Source organism: Rhinichthys klamathensis, unplaced genomic scaffold (assembly GCF_029890125.1).
Source record: "Rhinichthys klamathensis goyatoka isolate OS25496 unplaced genomic scaffold, OSU_Roscu_1.1 h1tg000093l_1, whole genome shotgun sequence".
NCBI lineage: Eukaryota > Metazoa > Chordata > Actinopteri > Cypriniformes > Leuciscidae > Rhinichthys > Rhinichthys klamathensis.
Window position 1 is genome coordinate 3399072 of NW_026606632.1, and position 26920 is coordinate 3425991.

At 35.7% G+C, this 26920-nt stretch overlaps 1 protein-coding gene across 4 annotated transcripts in view; it reads right to left on the reverse strand.

Moving 5' to 3' along the window:
* Nucleotides 1–21094, reverse strand: part of fmnl2a (formin-like 2a) — a 156269-nt gene extending 135175 nt beyond the window's left edge. For all 4 annotated transcript variants that reach the window (XM_056252243.1, XM_056252244.1, XM_056252245.1 and 1 more), the window contains exon 1: nucleotides 20713–21094. In XM_056252243.1, the coding sequence (XP_056108218.1) occupies nucleotides 20713–20826 (114 nt within the window). In that variant the 5' untranslated portion in view covers nucleotides 20827–21094. The remainder of the gene's footprint in view (nucleotides 1–20712) is intronic.
* Between the last annotated feature and the right edge of the window lie 5826 nt (nucleotides 21095–26920).

The window sequence follows — 26920 nt, forward strand, 5'->3', positions numbered from 1 at the left end:
ACAACACCCGCCCCCTGTCGGTGATTGGTTGGAACTCTATTTATTTTGGTTTTGAGTGGTTGGTGAAACCAATTGTTTTTGTGTGCAGATCTCAGAGCCTAGGCTGCCTACAGAGACGCGTTTTTTTTGACGGCCTGGTTATGGGGCGGGCAGCTAGCGGATCGTTAGGAACGATTAGATGAATGTGATCATTTATGTTTGGGCCTTTTTTGGGCCTGAAATCGCTGATACAACCTTTAAAGGAGTAGTAACTTAAAAATGAAAATTCTGTCATGGGCCCCATTGCCATTTATAGTAGGAAAAAATAAATACTATGGAAGTCAATGGGGCCCATCAACTGTTTGGTTAACCATATTCTTCAAAATATATCTTCTTCTGTGTTCAGCAGAAAAAAGAAATTCATACAGGTTTGAAACAACTTGAGGTTGAGTAAATGATGACAGAATTTTCATTTTTAATTGAACTATTCCTTCAAATGCTTATGTCCAGACTACAAGGCCGAAAGAAAGAAAGAAAGAAAGAAAGAAAGAAAGAAAGAAAGAAAGAAAGAAAGAAAGAAAGAAAGAAAGAAAGAAAGAAAGAAAGAAAGAAAGAAAGAAAGAAAGAAAGAAAGAAAGTGTAAGGGTAAGTGAGTTGTAGAAGGGTGGGTTGTAGTCGGTTATGAACTCTTCTGTCTCACCACACTAATATGAAAAGCTAAAGCATCACAATTACTAACAGCAACCACACACATAAACACTACAAATCAACAAACTCTTCAATAGCAACACAGCTAACAAAAACAAACTAATTTCAGTAAACCACATCATGTAACTACTTTACTACACTTGTGCTTCTGGCCCCAGTTTAGTTCGGTATAGTTTTCAGTTGGTGAGTATGTCACATGTCAACTATGTTTCAGCTGACCAACCTACAGCATTAAACTCTTCTTTGTGTTTGCTGAAACAAATATCAGTCATTGCAGCTTGTGTGCATTGAAGAGGGTTTTACAAAAGATCCTCCACCTTTATTCTTTTAAACACACTCTGCCTAAACCGGCTGTGATGTTTTCAATGCTGTCACAATGCTGTCCATATCACAGTGCTCTAAAGAGTTAAAGGGACACTATGCAGCTTTTTTAGCTTAACTGAACAGCTTCAGAGTTATTGAAATGGTTATATAACTTCTTTCGGGTTGAATGGTGGGCGTCTCGACCCCCCCTGGTGCCTGTGAGCGGAAAAATCTCACTTGCAACTTCGGTGCGGCGGGCCGCGTCAGGAAGTATCGCGTGATATCAGCTCTCGCGATGTAACATATTCCTTTACGGCAACTGCACACGTACACACAGGAACAAGGTAGATGGATGGAGTTTGTCACACTATCGTCATGGCTGAGCCGGCATATAAGATGCAGAAAGCTAGGAAAGCATTGTCGGAGGAACAGAGAAAGAGGAAACGGCAGACTGACCGAGCGAGGAGTCGGACACGAGCATAGGCATAATTTGCGGGTGTGTTATGTCCCCATTGAAACTTCTCGCGGCACGGATGTAACGTTACCATTACAAACAAATAAAACATCTCCAGGTAACTCTAGTAGAGCATTCATTTCGTACGTTTGTTAAATAAGAGGCGATCTGAAATGTGTTATTTTTTAAATCAAGTGACCAAAGTGCTCGTTGCCTCTGCGATCAGTGGTGCAGATAAGTTACAGTGTTCTGTTGTGACGCGCGCCTGAATCCGTTGCGGGGACTGAGAGACTCTCTATATTTTGTTATGGTAAAATCACAAAACCTAATGCACAAAAAACATGTCCCTGCTTGAAATACAACCACTAATAAACAATCGGTTTTGATGAGGAAAATAAACTATACTACTAGTACCGACTAGAACCCAGAACCTCTGACACACTTGGAAAAAGTTCTGCCTCTGGACCATTAAAATTGTCGGATCTATGTATTTAATCACGTGAAAATTCTCACCACTAACAACATATATTATATCTCATTAAACGACAAATTAAACACAATGTACTATTGTATACTATCTATGTAACAGGCCATGTCACGCTCTGAGTGAGTGGTATTTACGACAGTAACGTTAAATTCAAGCACTCCACAGTAACTCTAGGGGTCGCTGTTTGACAAAAACGGGATTTCTGCATAATGCCCCTTTAAGATCTGACCGCCTCACACAGGGCTGACTCTGACAGAACCAAACAAGCTGCTAATACACACTCAGGACCCATTAACCCCGTCACATGACACTTCACAGCCAGCTAAACTGTTACACATGCTATACAAAGACGAACTCAGACGCACAGTACCAGAGATACTGAGTGCCAGATCAATTGAACAGATGAAATAATAGCAATAATGAACATGTATCATAGCTGATGTATCACTTAAAAATTACAATCTACTATATAGGATTTCATTTGTTAACATTAGTCAAATGTAAAAATATGCTATTGTTCACTGTTAATTATTGTCTGTTCATAATATATTACTAATGATAATTTTTAATTGAAGTTAAAGTTAAAAAGTTTATATTTAGAAATTTGTATAAGCTACACTAGTTCAAAAGTTTGGGGTTGATAAGATTTATGAATGTTTTTTTTTTATTTATTTAAATGTCTCTTATACTCACCAAGGCTTATACCCACTCACCTTTAATATAGTTTAAAATTATTATTTTTTCCTGTGATGGCATCCTTCAGAAATCATTCTAATATGCTGATTAGTTACTTTTTTTTTTTTTTACCCAGGATGCTTTGAATAGAAAGTTCAAAAGAACAGCATTTATATGAAATAAATTATATTTTTTACACTTTATAAAAGTCTTTATTGTCACTTTTGCTTCATTTCTAAATAAAAGCATTAATTTATATTAAAAAAAAACTATAAATAAATAAGCTTTTGAAGAATAGTGTAGATGTATAAATGCTGTAAAAGTATAGGTAATTGTTGTTCATGATACCTGCTGCAGTGACTAATGTTAGAGAAACACTTGGACGGGGGAAAACAGGGATTTTGTGTTGGGTCCAAAAAGCTAAGTGTCTGAGCATTACTAAAGATTAAGTACAAACAGTCGAGACAGCAAGTTCACATACGTGCATCACAGTGAGTCCGTCACTGAAACGGATGAGCACCCCCCGCTGGGTCACAACACGGGGCAGAAACGGCCACGGGCTAAACTCACTTGAGCAAGACGACAGACGTTAGCAGATCACAAGAATAAGAAGTGAAATGACTCACTGCAGACACGGGTCATTACATCTTAAGAGTCTAGGAAGCCAAACCATTAAAGCAGTTGAAGAAAAAAGAAAAATAAAAAAGAGTCAAATCTTCTTCCAGTGAGTGGTGCATCAACTAGTCTCAGCCTTATGAGCATAAACTGTTCATGGACAGCCTGATCAATATTGTGGAAAAAATGACAAGAGCTGGCTGAAATCACTAGGTCCACATGGACTGACTGACTTTTTGGTCCACGGCCTGTTTTTTAGGGTTCTAAAATTCTAGTTATTTGTAATAGGGCTGATTTAGCAAAATAAAAATGGGTAACACTTTATTTTACAGTGTCCTTGTTACATATGTTACATGTACTTACCATAGTAATAACAGTAAATTATGCATAATTACATGCAACTAACCCTCAACCAAATCCTAATCCTACCCTGTAAAACCTAACAGTAATATTTACTCAATTAAATTGAGTTCACTCCACTCAAATAACACCGAAACTTGAAGTGGCTAGAATGACTGAAACAGAACTCAAACTGAATGAGTTATAGAACATTTCTAGATCCCAGAATGATAATTGAATAATAATTGTATAGTTAAGTTAATTAATCATCAATTAAGTGATGATTGATCATTAGTGATGAACAGCTGCTGTTAACAAGAGAATCACTGAAGGAAAGAGAAACACAAGAAATACAAGGTTTAAGGTCACCATGATGGAGATCAGCGTTTGCTTTAGTTGGGCTCTTGACCCTTGACGTTTGAGTACAAGTTTTTCTTTGGCTGCTGTAATTGAGTGTTTTAGCAATGTTATGCCTATTAGATAGTATGAAGCATTCTACAGACAATGTTATTCATTACCAAAACTAACACAGATATCAAGAATCAGCATATGAATCTCAACAATGGTGACCAGTGTTGGGCAGTAACGCGTTACTAGTAACGCGTTACTGTAACGCAGTTACTTTTGACAGTAACTAATACTGTAACGCATTACTTTTTAAATAAAGTAACTCCGTTATCGTTACCATATGGTGCGTTGTCCGTTACTTTTTTAAATTAATTAGTTGCTGGAGCGGCTGAGAAGTGTGCGCTGTTACACAGTACGAGATCACTGAAGAGACTGCTAGCATTATACAGAGCGAGAGGACACATAAACTCAGTGGCTGAGTTGTTTACGTTAACACGTGAGGCAGCGCGAGCACGGAGATTACAAGCTGCACGGAGAGCGCTGAGCACTTCAGATGCGCATTTAAAACACAGACAGCGAAACGGTATGAATACAGAACACTAAAGTACACATTGCCATATCATTATAAAGTAATATTTTGTCTAGATGCTGCATCAACAGAGAAAGAACAGAAGCTTGCCGTCGAGTCTGAGAGGAATAACATTAGTAACGGCTAACTTACCTCAAGCGATTAAAGCAATGTGACCAAAACACACGCAGACCTGACCCAGATGTTTTATGTCGCAATTGTTACCATCTATTTGCATTAGTTTATATCCAGCTGGTCACTGTTATGCATTCATTAGCCGGCGAAGTTGTATTTTTAAAGCTGACGTGATTGCTTACATTGATATGTTCATGCAGCGACATCAAGTTTCCTAATCAAGTGTTCTAAAATTTAAGCAAATAAAGTGAAAGACTATACATGTAATATATAGGTCTACATTTATGTAATTTTAATGCTCTGGCCTTTGCAGATATTTAAATATGGCCATCTTCTATAAGCTTGAATCATATAAAATGGTAACACTTTACAATGAGATTACAATTTTAGCATTAAATATGGTTAATAAATGTTGTAGAAGTATCATTCATTGTTAGTTTTTTAATTTCAACATTTACTTAATACATTTGAAATTGAGTTTAAATTGTTATTGTATCTGTTATTACCTTAGTTAATTAGCCTACTATGAACTAACAAGAATGATCAAGGTACAATTGTATTGCTCAAATATTCATTCATGCAGTAAAAACGTATTACTGTCAGCTGCATGAACATATCAATGTTGAGAAAGCAAACACATCACTAGCTTTACACATGCTTGTTTTGTTATTTATTTCAGAAATCCTTGTGATATATTCAGTTTGTGCTGGTCTGACTTAAATAAAATAGTGTTTAAAAATTACTTTCTGTTTAAGTCAGTTTTGTGTTTGTATAGACCATAACGCATAAAAGGGCATTAATGGGAACATTAAAGAACTTTCTTTAAAAAAGTAACTAAAAAGTTACTTTTCACAGTAACGCATTACTTTTTGGTGCAAGTAATCAACAAAGTAATTGAGTTACTTTTTGAATGAAGTAACTAGTAACTGTAACTAGTTACTATTTCTTAGTAACTAGCACAACACTGATGGTGACCATTAAAAAACGATTTATACTGCAATGCATGCTGTGTACTACCATAATACAAACCTTATCCATGGCTCCCAGCATGCATTGCACCATGAATCGTTTTTTAATGGTCACCATTGTTGAGATTCATATACTGATTCTTGATGTCTGTGTAAGTCAGCATGATACCATAGAGGTTTTTAAAATCTGATTGTAACACTGGGCCTTACAGGAGAATCACAGTTCTTTTATAATAATAATACAAGTTATATATCACCTGTTTAATCATAGATTATTCTCTAGAAAAGATCAGAGAATCAAGACACCAAATGATGATTCATCATTCCATAAATCATCATCAAAACACAACCACATGCTCAAATTTTCTTTTGGCTTTTGTCCCATAACAAATGTGTTATATAAACACTCAGTTACAGCAGCCAGAGGAAACACTGGTGTTATAAAGTCAAGGGTCAAGAGCCCAACTAAAGCAAACACTGACCACTATCATGGTGCCTTTAAATGAAACTCAATAAATCATCTTCATCTAAACCTCTGTTCATTCACAATAACAACTTCTGTAGACGCATGATAAAAGTCAAACTGGTTAGTAATAAGTGAAGCTGGTAATGCTGTTTGTGGAGTTGTTCAATCCTCCTCTGCTGAGATCTTGAGATATTTAAACATGTTTAATCTTCAGTTGATTTCATCTAATGTTGTGGTTAGAAGTCAGTTGTAGTTCTTGTGTTTCTCTTTCCTTCAGTGATTCTGCATGTTAACAGCAGGTGTTCATCACTAATGCTCAACAATCACTTAATTAATCACTTAATTTCTTGACTGCAATATCTACTTTTAGTGAACTCAACTGAAATAATTTCAGAGTACTCATAACTATTGTTTTTTTTATAAACTTAAATGAATTGAGGCAATCGGTTTCCTCAAATGAAATGAGTTAGCTAGTCAGTACATGTAGTTCATTAATATTACTCAGTACTTAAATATATAATAACACTGTAACAATGACACCTTAAAATAAAGTGTAACCTAAAAATTGCAATTTGGGATTGCAAAGCCTATGATTTAAATAAATACTGCTGTCAAATCGATGAATCGTGATTATCTTACATAAAAGTTTTTGTTTATATGTAGATATACAGTATATGTGTGTGTGTACATACACACACACAAATATATATATATATATACACACACATGCATATATAATAATATATATATATACCCACATAATATCTATAAACAAAAAACTTATGTTAGATGCGATCAATCTATTCAACAGTACTATTAAATACATAAATGTGCTGAGTGTTTCAAAGTGAGCTGGTTTTAAAGTCAGAAATCTCAACCTGATCTCATGGGGAAACGTAACTATATTATGTATAGTATTGTATGAATTTGTATTATGTCAATCATACAAATTGTAGGACGATTAGAAAAAATTAAACATGAAGGTCCACCCCTAACCCATCACTGAGGCATAAGCAGATCTTACGAAAACATACAAATGAGATTGTACAAAATAGCCACCAATTCGTCAAAACTTACATTTGTAATCAAAATTATTCAACCCGCATTGCAGATCAGGTTTATTGGCAAAATTTACAGACTTTTTAGCTGTTTGCAATGAACCAGTCAAACAAAAGCAATTGAAATTGCTTAACACAACAAATGTTTCAAGTTGATTCCCCAAATTCAACTGAAAATGCAACTTTTAATGACTTCTGCAGTCTCAAAATTATTCAACCCCTTCATGGCAAGCAGGTTTTCAGTTGAATTTGGGAAAACCACTTGAAACATTTGTTGTGTTGAGCTATTTCAATTACTTTTGTTTGATTTGTTCATTGCAAACAGCTGAAAGTCTGCCAATTTTCCAATAAACCTGAATTATAAACCTAAATGTAACTGTATTACCTAAATCTCATGTAGGCTAAAGCAAACTGGGTTACATGTCGGTCAGACTCTTTCCTGGGAGGTTCTTGACCAGAATTACCTGCAATGCTGGCTATACGCAGATAGAAATAAGAAACTGAGACTTGAACTTAAATAAACCTAGTTTCTTTCTGTTGAATCGTGACTTGTAAGCACAAGGACACCAAATATCTGGATACTGAAACAGCACAAAGCAAAACCCTCCCTAAGATCAAATGACAGGAACTTGCATTTGTCAAGCTGTGACTATACAATCCAGTTATTCAACAATCATATTCTCTGGGGATGGCAAACAGTGGCCCCATGATACAATATTATCACCTAAGCCAGGATACCATATTATTGCGATGCGCTGAGTATTGAAGTTCACTGTGCACATCCAGGAGAGAGATGTAGTAGTACTGATTATGAAATTAAGATTTTGAATTATTATTATAATTTCCTGAAGAATAATGAACAATACTCACAATCCCAAACCAAAATTCGCACCCTGAAAAGATCAATACTTGCCATCCACGTATCGATACAATATCCCCACGCAAAATATTGTGATATGCTGTATCAATTTTTTCCCCACTCCTAGTATTCTCTCTCTTTCTTTGAGTAATTAAGTGCTCTGATGCTTTTGTACAGTCAGAATAACATCTGGATTCACAAACACACGGCTTGGCCAAAGAAAACACCCACACACACTTCCACACCATCTGTGCAGGGAGCTCAGGCCACGCTGGAGTTTCTCGCAGCTGTCCCCTTGGCCGCCGCCGTGATCCTGAGTGAGAGCTCCTATAATGCATCGCAGGACAATGATGAGGGCAGAGAGCCCAGCATCCAGTCTGAGCAGTCACTGTTGGCTGATGAAGACGCCAGACCGGCCTGTGACATCATCTCTCCGCGCTCATTACAGCCGCACACACTGATGCTGCGGAGTGTGTGACACGACGCATGAGACAAAAGAGCTAATCACTCTGAGTTAATCAGTACACAGACACTCGGCACGTCTACTGATCGCGCATGTCTTTCAAGATTATAAAACGGCTATAAAACGAGGTGAATTGGACCCTTAGCTTTTATGAGGGGCTTTCAGAGAGTGTGTTTTTATCAGAATCAACACTATGTAATGCTGCTGAAGCAGAACTACTATTATTACTATTAGAAATCTACACATTAATTGATCCACCAAATAAAGAAACTGTCTACAGAATGGCTCTGTATGATTCTGTGATGTTAAATCTTTTTGACCTGATTTGCAGGTTACGATTTTTTCAGTGTGGCAGGTGAACAATTGTTTGTTTTGTTTTGTTTTCCTCAGGCATATGCCGTGTCAGGGCCGTAATAGTACACTTAATGGAACTCAATGGACAAGAGATAAATGTTGATGTCTATTGTCTACATTTAGGGCAAAAGTCTTGTCAGTTTGATCAAAGCGGCAACGAAATCATAAGTTCACACTTGAGTTCTCTTTAAAACAAACAAACTGAAATACTTCAAAAAAGTCTACAAAAAAGTTTCACTTTCATTTACATTGGACACTGAACTCAGATCTCATTTTGGTTAGTTGCCATTGAATCTCAGCCCAAGTTTATATATATATATATATATATATATGTAGCTTTAATTGATTTTTATTTCAGTTTTAAACTTTTTAACTTTAGTTTTACATTTTTTTAGTTTTAGTAATTTTAGTATCTCAACCTCAACTTAGCAACTAACTTTATTTCTATTATTTGCTAAGGAAACATTTCTAATATTTGTTTTCAAAGGTCTTTCATATTAATTTACATTAACAGTTTTTAATAGTTTTAGTTAATGACAACAACATATTTGAAAATAGTTAATAGTTTTAATACGAGTATGTATATGTATATGGCTCACAACAAAAGAGCTCAAAGACTTGTAGAAGCAAGCTAGAAATGGAATGTTTTCTTCAGAAAATTAGTTTTTATCTCACATTTGCTCATATAAAACACTATCGGTTAGGTTTAGGTTGTATGTTATTTTCAAACACTATAGGGTTAGGGTTAGGCGAACCCTATAGCACATCTCACCAAACATTTCATTTTCTGAACTGCTGTGATACGTACAACAACCAACTTAATAAAACGTTGCCCGATTCATGTTCATCTGTTTTGAATGAAACAGGATGCTCTTTTAATGTCTCTTACTGTACATTTCACTTTGAAAGTGTCATGAAACATGCACGAACCAACTTAAAGGGATCACCCCAAAAAATAAAATTTTTGTCAGTAATTACTCAACCTCATGTCGTTCCAAACCCGTAAGACTTTCGTTCATCTTCGGAACACAAATTAAGATATTTTTGGTGAAATCCGAGAAAGGCCCCGAAAGGTAGTAAAGACATCGTTTAAAATAGTCTCTGTGACTACAATGGTTCAAACTTAATCTTATGAAGTGACGATAAGAGAAGATATTTTTAAATAAAGCCATTATTTTTGTCTTGTTTTTGCGCACAAAAAGTATTCTCGTCGCTTCATAACATTAAGGTTTAACCACTGTAGTCACATGTAATATTTTAACAATGTCTTTTCTTACCTTTCTGGGCCTTGAAAGTTGCAATGACGTTGCTGCCTATGGCTGGTTCAGATTTCGGATTTCATCAAAAATATCTTCATTTGTGTTCCGGAGATAAACAAAGGTCTTACGGGTTTGGAGCGAGATGAGGGTGAGTAATTAATGAGAGAATAATTTTTTTTGGTGAACTAACCCTTTAATATCATTTTGCCACAGGCACATTTTTCCAGTGTGCAAAATCAGCAGCCCCAAAACAGCCATGCTAGCTTTAACTGATCGTATAGCACTAGTATCTTCCTCTCTCCCCTCCAGCTAGAGTTTATATTCTCCCCCGCTACGGCTAATTAGCTCAGACAACAGCCTGCCACAGAGACCTTAAAGACCCTAAACGACCCTGTGGGACCATGGATGGATGGATGGATAGATGGACGGGCACACAGAAAAGAGGAGTGGAAGGTACTGTAAGCTTGTGCCAGGCTCTACTCTGAGAGTGAATAAAGACAGAGAGAGTGTGTGTGTGTGTGCTTGTGTGCACAGAACCCACAGCTGTTTTCAAGCGTCTGCTGAAGGGTGAGCAGCTATTGTTCATTTAGATTCATTAAGAGTCAGACGGAGAACAGGTCTGTGACCACAATACTGATCACACGCTCAACGCAGTCAAACATGACTTTGCTTATACAGCAGAAAACACTAAAAACATATTGAGTGATGGATTTATATATCTTACTGACCTGCAGAGAGAGTAAAAATATTTATTTTTTATGAAAGTGTTAGTTTATACTAAAAATACACTACTCTTCAGAAAGTGAGGGTCAGTAAGGTTTTTTAATGTTTTTGAATGAAGTCTTTTATGGTCACCAAGACTGCATTTATATCATACAGTGAACAATATTATTACAATGTAAAATTATTAAAAAAAATTTGTTCTATTTAAAAAAAAAATTAAAATGTAATTTATTCATGTGATGGCAAAGCTGAATTTTTAGCATCATTACCCAGTCTTCAGTGTCACATGATCCTCCAGAAATCATTCTAATATGATGATTTGCTGCTCAAGATACATGTATTCTTCTTATTATTACCGATGTAAAAAAAACTGCTACTTAATATTTTTTTTTGTGAAAATAAAATTGATTTGCCATTTAATGTGAAAATATTTATAATTAAATATAATTAAATGTTTAAATTGATATAATTTCTTAAAAAAAAAAAAAAAAAACTCCCCACAAGCTTTTGAACAAACTTGTATTTTATTAAGTATCCTAAAATGAGCTTCATGTTTAAGCATCTAAATTAACTGGTACTAAGTCAAAATATTAATGACTGAATCTACTATATTACGTTTTTCTAAGAATCAGATGAGGTAGATTGTTAATTAAGCTGCTTAGAATTGCACAGTTTTGCTTTGTGCTGTTTAAATGAAATGCTGCATCATGTTTTGATGTATGTCTCTTGTCTCCTGTTGCCTGTATACATACACACAAAGAAGAAAAGATCAAATGCAATTCATACTAGATGTAAGACCAATCACAACTCTGTACTACAATAACGTCATCACTATCTGTCTGTTCAGTAAGTGGAAGATTTTCCAACTTCCAACTAAGACTGAAATAATCCTCCAAAACACTTTAAATGGGATCTTTCCACTGAATTAATTGGAGTTAAATTGGACTTAAAGCATCTCTAACCAGAATATCAATACAGTTCTGTTTTGCAAACACTGTAAATGTTGTTGTCTAAAGGACAACAGGCCCTGTTAAAAGACATTACACTAGTTTGACATAGTTATGAGCTCACTATGATGTAGCTGATTACATCTACTGTTTTCAACATATTGTCTGGCACCAGCGCTCACTCTTGACGTTCCACGTACATAAGTTCCACGTCTCCATTGTTGCTTACCAGCATGTTTGACAAATAATGGCCTTACTCTTCCAATGAACAATTAGTAGACACAATTGAGAATGTTAGTTGTCACAGAAACTATATGACTAAAGGTCAAATGTCCAATATAATGTTTATGAATTCTGTCCTCCAAACTAATATAATAGGAAGATAAGACTTTTAGAAAGCTGTTGGATAGCAAGTGAGCATAATAAAATTACAATGACCCACATTCAGCCAAGAGTCAGCAATGTACAGTACTGAAGGTAGATTTCAACAAAGGTTGAACTGTGTTCTCGGGACAAGGTTAGACTATGGTCAGATCAGTGTGTTTTATATGATATAACTGATTAACAAAAAATGTTGTTGGTTAAAAAAATGGTTTATCTTTTGTATGTTACCTTAATTACTGTTTACAAGTTGAAAAACTACTAAATATGATGTATTGCATTAATGCACTGATATGTTGCAGAAAACGGGAAAGGTGGAAATGTTAAAGCTTTTTCTAATGTCAAGACTTTAAGCTATGTGCTTCTACATCCTTATTTGTTACTCAAGCAAACATAGTAATATTGTTTGAAAATCTTCTTACTTTCTTTATAACTCAACTAAAACTGTGAAGATTCTTTGTTCATTAGGATCATTCTCTCTATTTTTAACCGGAGCTAAATTCTCGGAGGGGATTCTTAAAGCCTGTATAGGGGGGAAATCGCCCCCTCTTTACAGGAAAAAACAGCCTCAGTGTTTAATTCACAGCATCTGGCTAACAAAAGCACGCTGACTGATCCTTTAACACCGGGCTCAAGACTCGGCTCACTCTGTGTGGCCCGCACACCGCTCGAAAGCATGGCCTTCCCTTCTCTTCAGATGATTAAACATCAAGACAATCCGAGATCAAGGATCCTTTTTGCACCAATCACAGTTGAAGGAGGCAACTGTGTGAAAATCAGTACAACATGTACTCTGGAAAAGAACACAGTCACAAAATAGATCTCTTTTAATACCTCAATTGTTTCGCCTAGAAAGTAATAAGATTAATTTGAGAGCAAATTAAGAAAAAGAGCTGAGTTATCTCACATGAGTTTCTCAAGAGCTCTCAAAACTGTGCTCAGATCTTCTGTAGACTCTATAGTCAAGAGCAAACTATATGAGCACACACATTTCTCATCAAAAACTTTCAAGAGCGAATTATGTAAACTGTGCTGTCTGCATGTATTCTGAAGCTCTAACCTTTTAGGAAGTATCTGGTGTAGAACACAGTCCATTTCTTATTGTGTAAATCTTTTTTTTCTTCTTCATGTAAAATTCATTTTCTGAACTCTGGTGTCCACTTGGTTTGAGGTACGGCTCATGTGATCGATCCTAAATAGTACAGGCACGTTCACACCAAGGATGATACATTTAACTAATCTATAACCCGAATAACACTAATCTATTTTGAATAAAAATTAATAATTCAATAACCCATTCTAATTCTACGAGAGTAGCAGAGTCACACACCACAGCTTTAACAACAATGCAACCTTCAGGAAAGCATTCTTTGTTGCAAAGCATCCAGCCAAATACATGTGTTATTATGTGCATGTAATGATCCCACTAGTGCTCACAGTGGTACTTATGTTGATGATGCAAACATACCATAGTTCTGACCTAAAAGTATAATATATGCAATTGAACCATGTGTAAAAAATAGCCTTACTATGTCAACAACAAGTCAACAACAAGTGTCTCAATTGTGTCTATTTTTATTTGTCCTTAGTAGCAACATCTGAGACAAAGTGCGCTTAATAACAAAAATAATACTCGAATAAATTATAACTGAGAAGTCATTTGTGGGGGGGGGGTGTTGGATTTAATCACACTTTAGTCGGATTATTTGTGCAGCCCAATTTATTTACTTTAATGTTACATTCATTTTATTTCATTAACTCACAAACCCCCTGGGGTTTGCGAACCCTGGTCTGGCTAATAGTATTGTTAAGCAATCGATTGATTTGAATATTTAACTCTGTAATATTCATTCACAACACAAAAACCATGCTCAAATAACATTCAAGGCATGATAAAGAAGAACAACTATATTAACCCACTGATTAAAACAAGGCCTCTTGATCTGTGAAAATCAGTCACAAAATCCAATTTGCTCTACCAGAATCCTTTAAGAGGCAGTACTGCAGAGATGTTGTTACCGCAGCATTTCCATTGAGGGATTCATGGAAAAACTACTGCATTTTTACAGATTTAAGTCATTTCTTTCAGCCCAATGAGAAACGTTAGACGGCAAGCCAGCACGTGACTCATATTAGGGGGCTTGGTGGTCTAGATTTTTCCAGCTGATGGGAAATCTAATGTCTGACTTTACAATGGTATATTTACAGTAGAGACACATTGCATAGAGTGTGTGTAAGACGAACACCACGATTCACTTATAAACAGAGCCATCTGTGCATGGGTTTAGTAAAGCTCATGAGGTCATTTTTTAAAGGGTGAAAGCGATTGTCATATTATTTTTTATCTTCTCTTTTTAATATTGAATTTTAGAAGATTAAGTCTAGTGTTTTGAAACAAGGGTTATCCTGTTGTTTCTCAGATTAATTACTCACTGCAAACCTGGCAGTCTTTTTTTACAAGCAATAAACTTGCATTGTGAGACACATTCCTCTTTAAAGCCATAGTGAAACCCATCATCGTTCTTTACCGTGCAGAAATGGTGAACAGCCGCGTGTGACTGCTATGGAAACCACACCAATGCCCGGCAGCGCATTCGAGTCCGCGAGCTGTTACTCAATCGCAAACATGGCTGCGACTAGGTTTTACATTTAAATAGAGACATACACCATCTATCTGAATCTATCCCATCCAGAAGCAAGATTACTTATTGCCAAACTATTCTCAAAGAAAAAAGACTTTTGGATAAAGTTTGAAACTGATACCAAGGATTCAACAAGCAGCAATATACAGTACCAACTAAACTCAGTATTTGAATTTAGTTATTGAATTTCTGTTAATAAAACACTGTGACTGGAAATGGATAAAAAGTGAAGTGTTTTGTTTTAATTACAATGTTTAAATATTTTCTCCTATTCCAGTGTAATGAGCAACTACTGTATAATTAAGTCATAGGTTTATTCCCTCTGAAAAGTGTGAACACTGTGGCACTATCAAAACATCCAAACCAGCCCAACGCAGCAAACTTGACTAATGAGTGAGTTAAGTGAGGGACTATACCTGTTAATTAATAACACCATGCCCATTTGTTCCACCAGACCTGTGAATGACTTACTTATAGTTGTCTCTGGACATGATAAACTGGGATAAGAGAAAATATTTTGACATCAAAAACAACACACATATAAAAGACACAACTTTCAGAACAAAACCAAAGGCAAACAGCCTCATTTTCATGGCCAAGGTCACATATTGGCCCTGTCCCAAATGGCACACTTCATATGCACTTTCGGTCTTGTGGACTTAAAATGGCTGCCGCGTCCGTGTGTCCGTTAAGTCCATGGGTGTGTTAAGAAGGGTGTCCCATTTGTCATTTTAGGTTTCAGAAGGGTGCTCGCGAGCGCCCCGAAAGTGCGGACTCACCGCGAGTGTTTAGAGTGCCATTTGGGACAGGGCCAGTGTGTTCTTGTGACATCTGATTCCAGAACAGTATTGCAGCATGATCCATGCAACAAGAATAAGGAGATTTTCTGAACTGGAAAAACTGGAAACTTAGGCAGCTGACTTGTTGCCTCGTTGACTTATCAGGCAATTACTTTGTAGGCAGCATTTGAGCATGAAGGTACCTCAGGAAACTGATTTCGGACAGACTTCCGAGGCAGCGTAACGGTTTAATGATCTACAGAAAAATAGAGAGCTTTGGCAATAACTAGGCAAATATTTAATTTCTACAATAGTAATTTCTCACTCGAAATGACATCAGAAGTGGAAAACTTTGGTCAAAAACATACATTTACCCACAAACTGACCACCAACCGCAACTTTCAGATGCCATCTTTATTTTTTAGCCCAACTGTCGCAGAATGGAAAGCACAGGATTGTGGGATTTCAAAGGCAGCGAAGGATACATCTATGCTGCCTTCAAAAATCGATCAGATGAAGGAATCTCAGAAGAGAGGAAGTTAAGCTACCATTGGATTCGGTTTTCGGACGGGCCTTGATGCCTTCCGACCTTGTAATGCATCTTTCAAAGGCAGCATTTTTAAGTTTTCTAACGCAGCCCCACGGTCCTGCAAAGTTTAGCTCAAACACACCTGATCAGCAAATCAAGGTCTGAATGACCACTTTGACCACAATCATTCTGATGTTTTTTTTTTTATTGACTAATTTTTAATTTGAACATTTTGTATATTTAATTCTGGTGTTTATTTAATGTTTATTTCTAGCACAAAATTTTTTGTTGAAATCTGCATTTTAGACAGAATTAGACAAGTTGTAAAACTTGCAAGCATAATTTTTTTTTTTTTTTTTTGACCTCCTGGGGTGGACAATTAACATTTTCAACAAACTTTTAGCCAAGATCAAAGTTTGACCTAAAAGAACCTTAAACGTACACAGAATCTCTGACTAATGTCAGGAACTAACTATTGGAATAAAAAAAAGTGCCAACACCACAAAACATTACGAGCTGAAAATCGTTCTGACCCAGTTGGACCCAAAACATCTTTCCATCATAAAGCAAGCTAAGAACACAGCAAACAGCTACTTATGAAGTCTGAGAGCTTGTAAGAAGCATCATAAAAGCAGTTTAACAAATATCACCTGTGCTGCCCAAACTAGCATGCACTTACTTGAACTTTATGTAACTGTTACATTTGGTCACCACAGAAATTACAGTTTAGAAATGACCGTGTTAGTCTGTGTGCACTAAGTTGTACTCTATCTATATAACATGCAACTGCACAAATAGTTATAATTGAGAGTTGTATTTGTTGTTATTGATCAACTTGAACCCAGTGGAAATTGCAATACCTGGCTTGTGGCCCCCAGAATTTAAAGATCAGACCGTCTTCTTCTATCTAATCATCATATTTTCCTCTCAGAATGACCTGTGGATGAAAGCAGCACTCAAGCAGAAGTCGGTCGTTAAAATGATCTTTCTCACTCAGTAAGGCAAGTACTGGAAGAGGCCGTGGATTGGCATGAGCCAGGGCTTTAATAGCAATAAATACCACTCAAAGCTGTGATTACAGTGCTAAAGTGTTCCTAATGCCTCAGCCAAAGAAAAAAACGCATCATCCCTATGTGCGCCCGCCAGTCTCTGACAGGACACTTTTCCCAGGGAGACGTGCGCTCTATGTTGCTGATACTTTGACTGTGCATGAGGGCTTTTCAAAATGGTGTTTTATAATCAGATAAGCATAAAAACATGAAATGGCCTTTTTAAATCTTTCATAAATTCATGTACTGATTTAAAGTGGCAACTAGAAAATGTACAGGTTTGAAATGTTACCTACATTCGTATAAAAAGAGCCCATAAACCATTAACTCACAAAAATACTCTGTATTTTCCACTTTTTATTGACAAAAAGATCTCGGAGTAAACAGCTATCTTGGAGAAAGAAATGAACTTCTAGGAACTTCTATCAGTTAAAACCTTGCGTGAGTATGATGTATGTGGAAAAATATATACTAATAATGTGGAATAAGATATACTTATATCCAAATTTGCATATCGCTCTGCAGTTAGGCCTAAATAGTTCACATTTTATAAACAATCACAGAGCCAATATTTGCTATATGTTCCTTTATGTGAGTGCACTATATGCAGGAAAAGTTAGATATATCCAACTTTAAATAAATCGCTGGACAATCATGAGGTTTCAAATATGCAACAATATAAACAATCAAGTTGAGATTTGCCATATCACTTTATATGAGTGTGTACTGTATGTATGTGCTATGTTGGATATACTGTACTTTGTTTTCAGTAAAAACGGTGTTGTGTTAGCGGCCCCTAAGTTAATAACTGATGATCTTTGCAATGGAAGTGAATCAATCAATCAAAACTAACTTTAGCTGGACAATAACTTTATTCTAGAGCTGCTGTAAAGCCAAAACAATCTGTGTTACTTTATTTTCCTATTATCACTGTAAAGCTGCTTTGAAACAATCTATATTGTTAAAAGCGCTAAAATATTTGAAAGCCGATAACCGAAATATTGGCCGGTAAATCTAAATTAAAAATTTTATATAATTTTTGATAGCCTGATTACAAAAACAAAAGTGTTCCAAAGCACACAATTAGAATGATGTTCTCATTATAATTAATTATCTCAGAATTACAAGATCATTTTTCATGGACATTTTTTTTTGCTCTGTTTTTCTGAATTAATGACTTGATTATCTCAAAAACTCAGAAATTCAGAAAAACAGAGCAAAAACTTTTTTTCTATGAAAAATTATCTCGGAATTCTGAGATAATTAACTCGTTAATTCAGAAAAACGGAGCAAAAAAAATCTCTATAAAAACTTATCTTGTAATTCTGAGATTATTAACTCGTTAATTCAGAAAAACAGAGCAAAAACTTTTTTTCCATGAAAAATTATCTTGTAATTCTGAGATAATTAACTCGTTAATTCAGAAAAACAGAGCAAAAACTTTTTTTCCATGAAAAATTATCTTTACTCACTATCTCAAGTGAATGCAATACGCTTCCGTAAATAATACATTATTTATCGGTTATAATATATCAGCCACATTTTCTTATCGGGCCGATAGCGATAACATTAAAAATGATCATATATCGGCCGATACCGATGTGACCGATACGAAAATATCATAGTTACTATAGTGTAAGGGTTTATTTTGCAATAATTACCATCTGGCTCTACATTTTCTCTAAATGTAATATATTTAACTTTAGCATTAACATTTTTAGTTTAATTATTATTATTTATTTTTTGAGTGAATGATGGACATAGTACTATAACTTTGTATTATACTGTTACCAATAGTTCCACACACACAAAAAAAAGGTTATTATTCATAAGGAACAGATCATGATAGCTAGTCAAAACAATGGCATTCGCTCTGTGTGATATGTATCAAGACCATGAGAGGCAGGTGATCTAAAACCCAAAGATTAGGAATAAGAGCTTCCAATCGGCTCTAAGCAGACTGTGACGTCAGCCATGACAGACCAGGATTCATCTGCCCGTGACTCGGAGCAATTACCATGACAAGAACACTGTGACTACTATTAAACCACCACAAATAAAGACAGTTACAGACTCAGAGAGAGAAGGAGGTGGCCAAACGAGTAGAGACTAAGAGAGTTTTCTCCTTGAGGATATTGAATGGAAACTAATCGTTTGGCCTCCTCAATTGGTAAAATAGCCACAGCCTGAGGGTCTGTAAAAGAAAGAGACCGAACAACTCCCTTTTCTTAGTTCTTAGGGACTGACTGAACTAACTGCTTTCCTTGAAGAAACCTCCAGCTCTCTGAATAGTGAGTGTGAGAGTGTGCGTTAATTGAAAGGGTTTGTCTAGTGTTTAGTGAAGCATTAGGTCTGACCTACATTTATATGTCCCCATAAAACCAGGCCTAGCAGACGGCCAGAACTCAACACACAGCACACTTCAGGTAGCTGCATACTAATCGAATACATTCCTTGCATTCTTCAGTCAAAGGATTGTAGATTCCAACTTCATGACACCATTTCCTGTGCCATATTCCAGTCAGCATTATGCTAAAAGAACTGGGTGAGTAGGGAATGTGTGGAAACTGCTGTTCTAGACAGAGGCAAATTATGACATGAAGGTGTAATCTGTCTTGACAATGGCCATTTAATAATTAATATTAAATATTAAAGACATATGGCTATTTTATTCTCTGGAACGCATTGGTGGAAGTGTGTGATAAGCAAACTTTCCCAAGACAGAAGAAAGACAACCAATCTAGACCTCCCAGGACAAAATATCTTTAAAAAAAAAAAGATTTTACCCTCAGCAGCACTTTCAGACCCAAAGACAGGGCCATTATTAACACATTCATGAATAAAATGACATTAAATTGAAATAATAATAAACACAAGTATTCTGCTTTTGCTCTATCATCCAAGACTAAGTTATTTATAATAGGTTACAGTAACCCAGACAGACACACCTGAATATCAAACATTACCACACAAACAAAAAAGTTAACAAAAAGTACCACAGCTTTTTTGAAATTGTATCAACCATGGTAGTCTTTGAAGTGCCAGTAAATAATACTGTGGTATATGAGTATGATAATTAAATTCAAGTAGCCTACTGTTGTATTACCATCTGATACCATCACTCTACCATGGAATCGTCCAAGGCCAGTTATATGACTAATAGAATAGAACAGAATAGCAGCAAACTACAATAGCAAAGTAAACATCTCTATATGTCTACAAAACGGACCCATGTACTTTTGATTGCAAATAAATACAATAACTACAAATTTAGAAAAGAGTATAGAATAGAATCGCAGCAAAAGTAAAACAGCAAAGTAATCATCTTATATCTACAAAATGGATACATATACTTTTGAAAGTAAATAAATAAAATAACTACTACCAAGTTTAGAATAGAATAGAATAAAATAGAACCAAAAAAAATACAATGGAAACGTAAACTTCTCTATGTCTAGAAGACGGATCTATATACTTTTGATTGTAGATAAATAAAATAACAACTATGTTAATAGAATAGAATAGAATAGAATAGAATAGAATAGAACAAGGAAAGTGAAATCTGAAAGTGCATATTTCTTTCTGGTTGTTTGTCAGATAATCTTTAAGATCATTATTACAGACCAGAACGAGCGCAAATCTCTCCTCCAGCTCCGCCGGCTCGGGCATGGGCAGTTTGAGGGGCATGTGGTGTCCTCGGGGGTCCGTGTGTTGGTTCATACTCCCAGCGTTCCCCATCTCTCCTCCAGTATTACAATCACACTCTTATTCTGCGGGTTTGTCCTGTACGTGTTCCCAGTATCCGTTTACAGTGTCTGTCCGACTTTATCTGAGCTTGAACACTTCATGGAGGTCAGCAGCAGGGTCTGTGAGCAGCTGCATTATAACTCCACAGAGGCAACAAGAGCGCACATAACGTGTCCTATTCGCATATTGCACAATGTCCGCACCACTCCCAGTGAGCTTTTCTGTTCTTCATGATTCAGTCTCTGAAACGCACTTCAGCGGACAACTACAGGCGCTGTCGCTTCAACTCCGCCCCGCAAGCGGATTTACCAATCCTATTACAGTGAAGGCTGTGCTCATGCATAAAACATGAGCTCGATTGGGAGGCGTGGCTGCTTGACTGAGAAAAGTCCCAAAAAAAGTTATAGTCCTTCTCAACAATCCTTTGAATTAATCATTTATTTTCTTTTTAAAACATACACAAATAAGATTAATACAATTCAATAACAATATTGACTTCTTTTTGCTCACTTTACGTTTTTTTTTCGGCGAACAATAACTTAGTTATTAATAAATTAGGTTACAGAATAGCCAACAAAATAGCTAAGAAAAATACTTTCTCAGGTGGGAATTAAAACTGCACAAAACAAACATAAATAATTAAAACTCACACAGCTTTTTTTATTTAATTTTTAATTTAATTTAATTTATTTTATTATTTATCTGTGTCAGGTATTTTTATACTGTAACATAAACAAATTAATTAATTAATAATAAATAATAAAACAAAATAAAATAAAATAAGGCAATTGTGGCTTTTTTTCATAGTTATGTCTCTAGGCTGTATCTCACAGTTGCTTCTTTATTTTGTAACGCTAAATACAGGGATGTTGATCAGTCTCCCAGAAGAGGAAACCTGTACATTTATGAATTCATCTGATAATAGTGAAAAGTAGGCCTACTCATAGATGGCTACACCATTTGCCAGCTACACTGTAAAAAACACAACTTGAAAAAAGTTGAAATTAACTGATTTTGTTGTGTTGGTTCAGCAAAAATCCACACTGTTAAAATCGCGTACAACAAAAAAGTACTTGGTACTAATTTCCACAAGCTTTTTCTTGTTGACTCAACTTTTGTAAATAACAGTTATATGAACTGAAAATAGACATACACAAAAAAAAAAAAACGTTTAGCTGAGTCAACTTGACATTATTTGTTTTCTGGAGAGATGCAACTATTCTGTAACAAATCTTTTGTAGTTGAACCAATTCAACATTTTTTGTCTATTGGAAACAGAAGTTCTTATTAAGAATAAACAGGTTCAGATGTAGCCCTTTTTTAATGTTTGGTCACCATTTTGGTGATGAGCGTTTCCTTGAGTTGGTCAGTTTGACTCTTGACATTTATGTGATTTTGTGGTCGTTGTAACAGTGTTTAGCAAAACATATAGTTTGTTGCAAAGAAAGCAATACAAAATGATCAGGTGATCTAGATAACAGCATCAAAAAGGGAATAGGTCACTACTCTTATTCCTGATCAAAATATGTTGTTTGTGAATAATATATTAGGTTAACCAACAAAACTTTTATGCAACAGATTAGACATTCTAAATTTAGATTTTTAAATATATTGTGGGAATTTGTCTTTTAGAGACACACACAGACATCAAAATAAAGCATGTCACCATTGTTGAGATTCATATGCTGATTCTTGATGTCTGTGTGTGTGTCCAAAGACTTTTTTCCCCATAACGTATTTTAAAATCAGAAACCAGAATGTCTGATCTGCTGCAAGAAAGTTTTGCTGGTAAAATTTTAATAATAATAAATAAAAAAAACACTTGTGGTCAGAAATAAGATTAGGGATTTATTCTAGTTTATGAGGCTGAAAACTTGATCATATTGGTTTCTTTCTTATAGCAACACATTATTGTTTTTTTAAACAATGTTACAAAGACCACAAACTCACACACAAAGCCAAACTGACCAACCAAAGGAAACGCTCATCACCAAAATGGTGATGACCAAATGATTTTCAATACAAAAAATCCCAATAGACATTTTTTTTTTGAATTGGCTCAACTACAAAAGATTTGCTACAGAATAGTTGCACCACTCCAGAAAACAAATAGTGTCAAGTTGACTCAACTAAACGTTTGTTTTTTTGTGTCACAGACAACTTATTTTCAGTTTATATAACTGTTATTTACAAAAGTTGAGTCAACAAGAAAAAGCTAGTGGAAATTAGTACTACGATTTTTTTTTGGTTTACTAGCTTACTTTTTTTTTTACAGTGTACCATTACAACAATCCTTTCATCATTACACTCTCCGTCTCAGCAATGATGACACTGTTATGTATGGTTAAATGCGGGAAAATCTAAATACTTCCAGTACTTTAAGACACATGAGTTTTAAAGAATTCTTGTGAACTCCAAATGCGGCAGGATAGACCAGACTTCATACAAAAGAGAAAAGAGGCAGTCCACAGCTGCTGAAACCTAAGACGCTAAGAGAGACCCTCGGAGCCCCAAGTGCACTATAAGGACTTATAAAATGCCAAAAATAAAGGAGGAAGAATCAAATCTCTGTTGCAGGACAGATGTAGCTAAATTTGTCTGTGAGCCAGATGAAGGAAGCAATGTTCTTAAACTCCATACACTCCACACAGGGACCGAACACAGAGAAGACATTGTACTGAGTGGCAGAGTGATGCCACCCGTTTCAAATCAGGATTTTGCTGTGACCTAGACAGGAGCTGAACTTATTTGTGCTCATATGTTGTGTTAACAGGTCCTCTCAATACTGGCGTTATACGAGCTTTGTCTATTAGGAAACTTTTCTGCCCCTCTAGAATAGGATATAAAAGGAAAATAAATAAACACAATGATTTGTTTAAGGTGAATTGTTAGCTTTGACCTCTATTGTGCACATTTTATTGCTTTTCCCTCATATTTGTAGGATTGTTTAAATGTTGAAACATATTTTTAACTTTCTAAGTAAATAAAAAATAAATTAAAGGTGTCAGGGAAATTCTGTTGCACTTTTCTTAAGGAAAAAACTCCCCATTAATTTCCGTCGTCCCCAATACTGATCTAACCTGACTCCGCCAGATGGATTTGCTCCGCATATCCATCTGGAAACCTTCCGTTGAAGTAGTTTTGGTAAGGGGCGAAAATACTGGTTAGCTGATTGGCCTATGTTGGTGATAGACGGGCCAAATCAACCAATCAGATCAACGAAGCATATGACGTACTAACAGAGCGTATCTTTTCCTTTGAGAAAAGCCTCCAGAGCAGTGTTTTGCTCTTCTTTCAGTGAAGAAATACTCTGTAATTCCGATAAAACTCGCTCGATAGCCACGCTGATGCTAGTTTCATCCGCTGAAGCCGACATGTTCTTTAGACTGAACTGACGCGCTTCTCGTTGCGTCACACCTCAACCCGCCTCAAAGCCAACGCTGATTGGACGTTCGTTTGGTGAACTGCTCCCAAATTTTCTTTAACGGAAAGTATCCAGACTGATCTACGAGTGAAACCTTGAAAGCTCGCGAGATCAGGATGGTCTCACGAGGCTAATACTGATCACCATCATACTGAAAATGTAACAATACAATTGAGTTCTGAAGAACGTTATATTTTGCTATAATGAGAAGGGGCCATATCTCTGCCAGGGCAACAAAATAATACTCTGCCAGGGCAACATTGATAAAAACCGTGATAAATTTTGATTTATCCGAGTATTTTTTTTTTCAGGTGTAAAAAAATAATATTTATTTTATTTTCATAGTTATAGTTTTTTTTTTTTTTAAACACAGAAAATATTATTAGAGAGCACATACACATCAAGGTCATACTTAGATCTTTAATCCAAGACATGTGATAAATGTTTTAACAAGTTTCATTTAGTTTTATAAAATGTGCACCCTAAAGTTTTACATTACTGTTGCATAATAAAGAGACCTTGAATTGATAGTTTTGACACCACAGCGCCATCTAGTGAAGAAAGTATTGAAGTTACTCAAAGAATGGGCCAGTTATTACTTGTTACAGAGTTTAATCAACTTGAAGTGCCTAACTATATTTCAGGATGTCTACAATCCCATTAAGAAATATGAAATTTCTCATAAATAAATCAATCTTACTTTACATGTCAGGGTCTATTTCTTCTATAGCCTAACCAAATACCACTTGATTACTTTATTATTACCGGTATTCATTGTGTAGCAAGTTAGCAACTGTTTTATAAAAGCAATGAGGATGCACTGGATTATTACTGTAAATCCGTAATATTTTAAGGCACACTATGTAGGTAGCTTTTTTGTTGTTCAAAATTGACCAAATTTAAATAACGAGTCAATACATCATTAATATCTCTTTCAAAACGTGGTTTTGTCTTTTTTATTCTTTTATATTCTGCACTTTCCTGACGTAACATTGCTTTGACTGTCAGGAACAAGTCTGCTGCGGAGCTCGCATCAGTTAGATGTTACATGTTAACCACAAAGTTAGATGTTACATGTTAACTCGCGAGCACCCTTGGCCTTCTGAAACCTAAAATGACTAATGAGACACCCTGCGGTCTCATGGTCTTAAAGGTCACGCGTACGAGGCAGCCATTGTATTAGCCCCAGAGGCGGACAGAGTACAGAGCTTTGTTACTTGAGTAAAAGTACAGATACCCCTTGCTAAATTTTACTCAAGTACAAGTAAAAGTACTACATTCAGATGTCTACTTAAGTAAAAGTACTAAAGTACTTGTTTTTAAAAGTACTTGAGTATCAAGAGTACAAGAGTAGATTTTCTAAATATTGCATTACTAATCTACTGCCTCAGTGCTTACATTTATGCACAGAAACGTCCTACATGGAGTTATGAAAAATGTTAATGTTAATACCTTGGAGAATGTAAAAGGAATTGAAAGTAAAATCAAGTCATTTTCATCTTTTTACCATGTTGCTTTATTTAATTTAATTACATTTTTGGGGGGTCCCATCTTTAAATGCCGGGACAACACACACACACACACACACACACACCACATGTAAGGGTGGCGCTGCCAATAAAGCACCTAAAAGCTGCCACAAAGAACCGGCAAAAGGAATGATTATGAATATGTAAAATATAGCAAGGAGATATTTTAATTGTTTATTAATAAACACTTGTTAATAAACAAGTGTTTTCTTTGTCAGTGTCGGCTAGATGAAGTTGACGATGCTGACTCGCGATCTTCAGTAGTGAACGCGCCAGAGAGAAATGCACATTTCATACGGATTACATAAGCAGAGAACAGTCTGTAGTCGGTTTTCTTTCGTTTTGATTTTTTCTGTTTAAAAGTAGACATGTCTGTGAGAGGCAAGTAGGCTACCTTATACACTCAGTTTCGGTTCATTTATGAGACGAGATCCAGTTCACAGGCCGGCGCCTCCGTTTCTTATCTATCGTCTGCTATTTACTTCTTATTTATTAAACCCATGCAATTGGTTGATGAAACATTGATTAAAATTAAGATACAATTAATGCAAAACGAAATTCAGGTTAAAGAAAGGTTTTGTGTTTTCTGTTTGAGGTCTCTGTGAAAGTTTTAAAGCATTTTTTATGCCGCTTTCAGAGCGCTCACGTCCGTAACGGAGAACACGTCCATAACATTGTTTTTTCCTCATAAATGCAAACCGGAAAAATAAAATAAAACAAAATGAATATTTTATGTACTCTGGAGACTGAGCGCCAACCCTTCTTCATTCGCTGGGTAGTAGCCTACTTTGGTTTGCGCAGTGTAATTCACATAATCAGTAAAAATATATTTTGCCTTATAAGTTTTAAGTTTTTTTTTTAAGAAATCAGAAATCCCTCGTGGCTACGCCACTGCCACATTTGAACCTGACTGTGTTAAACGCACCACATACTCAAGAACATCAAACCAAATGTTTGGCTTACATTAATGTGTAATATAAAATCTGACCATGGAGTTGACTTTGGCGGAAAGCTGAAAGTGATTGCTGATAGGCTGTCCCAATCAGTGGCGGCTGCACAATCCAATCACATTTGAGAGGGAAACAACAAATTGAGGGTTTCCGAGATTTTTTTTTTTTACTCGTGTACTCAC